The 6,851-nt window shown below is 43.7% G+C and overlaps 1 protein-coding gene across 1 annotated transcript; it reads right to left on the minus strand.

Moving 5' to 3' along the window:
* Window positions 1-556: 556 nt before the first annotated feature.
* On the minus strand, window positions 557-1,534 carry LOC136392914 (olfactory receptor 1J4-like). The gene has a single exon (XM_066365596.1). It carries the CDS (start codon window positions 1,532-1,534, stop codon window positions 557-559), a length of 978 nt encoding a protein of 325 aa, XP_066221693.1.
* Between the last annotated feature and the right edge of the window lie 5,317 nt (window positions 1,535-6,851).

Genomic DNA, 6,851 nt, shown 5'->3' on the forward strand with positions numbered 1-6,851 from the left:
CATTGGTAGTAATATCTCCTAATTACGAACAAAGTCGGGTCTTGTTAAAAACATTATAAAAATCTTCCTGTCTCTGTTTTAAAAGGCCTCGCTTTGTACTACCTGTGCATTTCATAGTGGAATTATTTCTACCGTGGCTGATTGCTGTCTGCCAACATCATGTCATTGAATGTGAGTTGGGAAGAATTGCATCAATTAGCTTAAAGCCAGTGTAAATGAGCATAAAGAGATCAGTTTAAAAAAAAATAAAGCAGGGTTAATCAGAAGCAGATCACGATGCTAAATCAGTGTGTCCTCACAACATAAGCTAAAACTGATATTATCACAAAGGAAAAAGAAGAATCCACACTTAGAATTTTGCAATGTTTTTCATAAGATTTTGTATACATTCTAGAAGAAATGATCAACAAGGAAAAATATTAATAAAAAATATATAATTATTAAAAAATCCCGGAGATAGTTACATATTAACAAAATTTTTACGTGACAACACAATGACTATTTTATTAAAGTTACTGTATATGGAGATGTAGATCATACAATAATATTAAAGGATCTATCTCACAGTGCTCCTAACTGCAATAAGAGGATTTAGTGATTTCCATTCAAAGCAGTTAACCCTTCTGACACAGGTTTCCAAGGCCTGTTTGATGTCTCTGTTCCTCAGGCTGTAGATGAAGGGGTTCAGCATGGGGGTAACTACCGTGTACATGACTGAAGCAGTGATGTCCTTGGAATCCCATGATGAGGACAATAAGTAAACACTTGTAAGTGTACCATAGTATAAGGACACCACAAGGAGATGGGAGCCACAGGTGGAAAAGGCTTTAAAGAGTCTCTTGGTGGAGGGGACCCTCAGGATGATGGTCCCTATACGGACATATGACCCCAAAATAATACACAAAGGCAGGAATAAAAGCATTACTCCCTCAGAGAAGATGACCAGCTCATTGAGGGAGGTGTCAGAGCAGCTCAGCTTCAGGAGCGCAGCGAGGTCACAGAAGAAGTGGCTGATGGTGTTGTAGGCACAGAAGGACAGTCGGACCAAGAGGAGGGTATGTGACAAGGCACTGCCACATGACAGAATCCAGGAGCCAGCCACCAGCAGCACACACAGCCCCTCCCTCATGATGGTGGTGTAGCGTAGAGGGTGACAGATGGCCACGTACCTGTCATATGCCATAGCTGCCAGAAGGAAATTGTCAAGACAAGCAAAAATTATGAAAAAATATAGCTGAGCAATGCATCCCATATAGGGGATGGATTGTTGCTGAGTCTGCATGTTCGTGAGCATCTTCGGGACAGTGACGGATGACAGAGAAATGTCAGAGAAGGCCAGGTGGCTGAGGAAGAAGTACATGGGCGTGTGCAGGCGGGAGTCCAGCCTGATGAGCAGGATGATGAGCAGGTTGCCCAGCACCGTGGTCAGGTACATGCCCAGGAACAGGGTGAAGAACCCGCGCTGCTGCCCTGGCCGCATGGGGAGCCCCAGGAGGAGGAACTCGGACACGCTGCTCTGGTTCTCGGGCCCCATGCTGCTCCCTGTCTGCTGGGGAGGAAGGAAGTTTGGGACTCTCAGCAACCTGGAAAGGACACCCAGGATCATAACGTCTCATACTGTTAATTTCTGAGAACAACATGAATGTTTGTCTACACACCTATTAATTTATGACACCTGTAGGTGCGTGCATCCTCACACTGTCTCAGTGAGGATCCAGGAAAACATCGCACACCTAACACAGCCAATAAGACTTCATTACACAGAAGCAAAAGGGTGTTTATGGTTTCCTTGAACCATAGTTTACTGATGTTGAGTCTGTGTCTTGAGGCACTAAGGACGGAGATGCAGCAGTGAACGCAAAGAGCAAGGTCCCCACTTCTGTGAGGTTAGATCGTGATGGGCACAGAGGGATCATTTCTCCCCAGGCCAGAGCCACACCACACTGACTCACTGTGGCAGAAATAGAATTGATCTCCCAAAACCGGTATCAGTTGCTTCTACCTTAAAAAACATGACACTCCAGCCTGACTGCTGGTGGTGGAGTGGATAGAGCATCCACGCAGGATGAAGGACACTGAGGTCCCTCGTTCCAAACCCTGAGGCCTCCAGTTAAAGTATGGGCTTCTTGGCTTGGGTTTCAGCTTGCCAGCTTGAGGGCGAGTTGTCGATGTCATCCCAATGTTGCTGACTTGAGCCCAAAGTTACTAGCTTGAAGCCAAATTAGGAGAAACAATCAATACCCAGCTAAATGAAGCAAATAAGAGTGTTGCTTTTCATCTGTCTTCCTTTCTTCCTCTATCTGTCATCCTTGTCTCTCTATCTCTCTCTAAAAAAATAGAATTAAAAAAAGAAAAGAAACTCCAGTGCAGAGTTGACATTGTTGGAGCATTGTCACAACCCAGTGAACCTGCCAGGTCCCATTGACCGGCAGCTGTAAAATCATGGACGCTCTTTAAACAGATGGACACTTAAAGTTACTTGATGCCTGAATAGCCTTCAAAATATTATTTATAATGATGTTGAGTATTTTGGTGAACATTTGGGTACTGGCTGAGGACTTTACTTACATTTCCGATGTAAATCTATGCATCAGTGTACATTTCCAGAGTCTAAGACCTCTTTACAGCTGCACTAAAAATATGTGTTATTTCACCATTATATTTTTTTAAGAAATAGAAACATAATGATACAAATGCTGCAGACACACAACAGTGCAATAAAGGACAGAATGGCACACATGCATGTGTATATATATATATAATAAATCTGTATCTATAAAATATGTGATGTGTAAAGTATATAACTGGATATATATGTACTACCATATTCTATACATTAATAATTATTACTGTTTCATGGGTTTTAACATGTCTGTGTGATCAGAACCCACGCTCCTAACCGTCACAAGTGGGATCCTCCAAATTGTTTTTAGGAAGCCAAGCAATATAATATTATTTTATAGCTGTGAGGACACAAAGTTATCCAAAATATTTTTCATCCTTTGCTAGATTATTAAATTCCTGCATATGTATGACCTTTTAAACTGAGAGAACATTTTTGAATAGATTGACTTTTATTTATATAATAAAAATTTACTGAAGGTATCTGCAAGATTCATGAGACAAGTATAATTCTTTCCTTTTTATAAATGTGGAAACTGAGGCAAAGAATTTAATAAATTTTCCCAATGTTTCATTGCAGTTTGATAGTGACTCAGCCTAAAACATTACACAGTTTCATGCCTGGAGTACGTCTTTTTCCATGGATGTTTAATAAAAGAAAAAAAATGGTTGTAAAATTGTACATGACTCAGTCACGCTCAGGTACATGAAGACAATAGGAGAGCCATTTCAAAAGCAGGGACTGACTTAGACTTTGGTTATCTCAGATGTTGGTGTCCCAGCTGGAGGAAACCTCAGGAAATACTGAGGTCAAAGAAACAGATCATATACCCACAACACACACACACACACCACACACACACACACACACACACACACACACACACACACACAAACACAGAGTGCTGATTGGAGGATTCTAGTCACCTGTGACTAAGATCCCATCCTAAGGGAAGGGTCACTAGTATGTGGATCAACTCATAAACACTCATATACATACATACATACAAGTCATAAGTAACACTCAAAGTGAGACATATACAACACACAATGTTGTAAACTCAACAACAATCACACTGACAATGCACATTAACACTCCTGATTCATGGCATTCCTGGTATACTCTCAAATCTCCACATATACATAATTCAGGAAGAATACAACCATGTCACCAAAAACATGTAAGAGCACACACAATTCAACAATCTCATAAAAGATACACACCAAGAACACACATGCACACTCAGCCACACTCCCTACAACATCAGCACACCCGCTCCTATTACTGAGAGGCATGCTCCCGCCTCCTCTGATCTACCCCCTGCTGGGGGAGGGCAGTCAGCATGGGGCGGGTCCGCCTATTTGGTCACAGGTGCAGTCATTACACCCCCACCTACACCATGCACGTGTCACATACACATGGTAACACATACACTGAGGAAACCAAACAATACACCTTCCTGCTCTCACACATGATTATGTCACCCACAAACACAGCTGGCACGGGCAGCAGTACATGCTGCGGAGAGGGGTGTGAGCCCTCTCTGACCTTGGTCCCCTGTGAGGTCGGTATCTTCTTGTCCAGCAGCTGAGATGACAATCTCACTCCCGATGCCCAGCTGTGCTGCAGGTGTTTATGGTCACAGGCATGGACCAGAAGTCCCTAGTCACACAGCAGGAGGAGATCACTTGGTAAAACAGGGCCTACGTAGGGTCTAACTCAGGAAAAGGGTCAGGCTGTCAGTCAGATACATAGTACACACACTCACATACACACACACACACACTCACACACACACACACACACCTGTCAGACAAGCACATACTCAAACACACACAATGCATGCACACACACACAGTCATGGACACAGAGTCCCACATGACCTGCTAGCACACAGGCAGACCCATCGCCAAGGGCAGAGTCCCAGCCCCTCTGACCTGTGCCCGTCACTGCTGAGTCAGACCCTTCTGCTCCAGACTGCTGCCCGACTCCTCAGGTTTCTTCAGGAGGCCTTAGGTCCAGACACAGAGAAGAAACATCTGTGGCCCTGGCCCTTCTAGACCTTCATTCTCCTCAGCCAGCTCCAGGGAAATAAGTCAAAAGCAAGACTTAATTACTAATGAGAGACTGAAACCCAGTCCCCAAGCTTCGGGCTACTTTCTGACTGCCCTTTGGGGAGCTGTGTGTCCCAGAGCCAGAGGGACTGGAGTCCTAGGGGACAGTGTCCCTGATTCCAGTTGATGCCCTGGGCTCCTTTCTTTTTGGGCATTGTTCCAGCTGGGACAGAGGATTTTCGACTTTTTATTTGGTCGTGATTTTAAAGATACAGAGAAGTTGAGTTAATGAAATAGCATATTTCTAGACAGACTTCACTCAGATTCCCCAATGATTAAATTAATATTTTATTATGTATGTCTTCTATGTTTATGTGTGCATGTATTTATGTATTTCAGGGTTAGATTTTCAGTATATATAGCATGGTACATATTATTAATTATGTTATTAATTTTTTTAATAACTAGTGTTTTTATCGTTGATTAGTTCGCTAAGGTGGTGTCTGCCTGGTTCTCTACTGTAAAGTTACCACTTTTTAAATACCATATTATCCCGCTCATAAGTGAAATCTAAGGATCACAAGACACTGATGGACAAAGTAGAAACAAAGGCCTGGACACGTGGACCAGACACACAGTCGTCAGAGGGAAGGGGTGAGGGGACGAGATGAAAGAAGTGAAGGGATTAGCTAAGAAAACATATACACATAACACGTGGATACAGACAGCAGGTGGCCACAGCCTGAGGGAAAGGGGTGAGGAGGTGGGGAGAGAAGTGCAGAATGGGGGGTCAGGGGCAGAGAGAGACCCGCATGGGGCCTGGGGTTCATGAAGCTCATGTAGACGGGGGGGGGGGTGATATTGAGTTGGACACTTGAATCGTGTATGGTTTGGCTAACCATGTTATCCCAATTAATATAAACTTTTAAAAAGTTACTGTTTTGGCCCTGGCCGGTTGGCTCAGCGGTAGAGCGTCGGCCTGGCGTGCGGGGGACCCGGGTTCGATTCCCGGCCAGGGCACATAGGAGAAGCGCCCATTTGCTTCTCCACCCCCCCCTCCTTCCTCTCTGTCTCTCTCTTCCCTTCCTGCAGCCAAGGCTCCATTAGAGCAAAGATGGCCCGGGCGCTGGGGATGGCTCCTTGGCCTCTGCCCCAGGCGCTAGAGTGGCTCTGGTCGCGGCAGTGTGACACCCCGGAGGGGCAGAGCATCGCCCCCTGGTGGGCAGAGCGTCGCCCCTGGTGGGCGTGCCAGGTGGATCCCAGTCGGGCGCATGTGGGAGTCTGTCTGACTGTCTCTCCCCGTTTCCAGCTTCAGAAAAATACAAAAAAAAAAAAAGTTACTGTTTTAACCTTGTAATTTAGAGTTATCATTTGAGTAGATGTGTTTAAACTAGATAAGCATAACTATTTTCTTATTATAATTTCACCCACTACATTTAACCAACTTTGCTGATTCTTATATGACAAAATTATTGCAAATGTGGTGGCCAAATGGTGATTTTTCTACTTTTGTCATTTCTCCTGTGTTGTTTAATTGTATTTTCCAAAAAGAAGAAATTTATTGTTATTCCCCACTCATTTGCTATTTATTCATTCATTCAATTAATTAATTAATTATATCTTTATAGACTAATGATTCTTGTTATTCTTTGAGTTATAAACCATTACTGTTATTCATTTTGAACTTTAGGTGTGTTCATTACTTTCAAGGATGTTAAATGATCTCAGAGAAGCCAACGAGTAAATCTATATAAAAAGAAACACAAGAAGTAAAAACTAGAAACTAAGAAACTAAAGGAGTATTATCTATAGGAAGTGGGAGAGGAGTGGGACAAAAAGAATGGGGGATGAGCTTGGCCACGTGGTGGCACAGTAGATAGAACATCGTCCTGGGCTTCAAAGGACCCAAGTTAGAAACTCCAAGGTCGCTGGCTTAAGCTCAGGCTCACCAGTGTGAGATTGGGTTTGCTGGCTTTAGTGTAGAATCTTAGACATGACTCCATGGTCACAGTCTTGAACTCAAAGGTCACTGGCTTGAAACCTAAGGCCACTTGCTTGAGTCCAAGGTTACTGGTTTGAGCAAGTTGTCACTGGCTCACCTGCAGCCCCCTAATCGCCATCCTCGGTCAAGGCATGTATGAGAAAACAATCAATGCATAACTAAGGTGCCACAA

This window comes from Saccopteryx leptura, chromosome 2 (assembly GCF_036850995.1).
Source record: "Saccopteryx leptura isolate mSacLep1 chromosome 2, mSacLep1_pri_phased_curated, whole genome shotgun sequence".
In the NCBI taxonomy this organism is placed as follows: domain Eukaryota; kingdom Metazoa; phylum Chordata; class Mammalia; order Chiroptera; family Emballonuridae; genus Saccopteryx; species Saccopteryx leptura.

What these genes read in the sequence shown, in the direction of transcription:
- LOC136392914 (XM_066365596.1), bottom strand. Translation starts at nt 1,534, where the DNA reads ATGGGGCCCGAGAACCAGAGCAGCGTGTCCGAGTTCCTCCTCCTGGGG.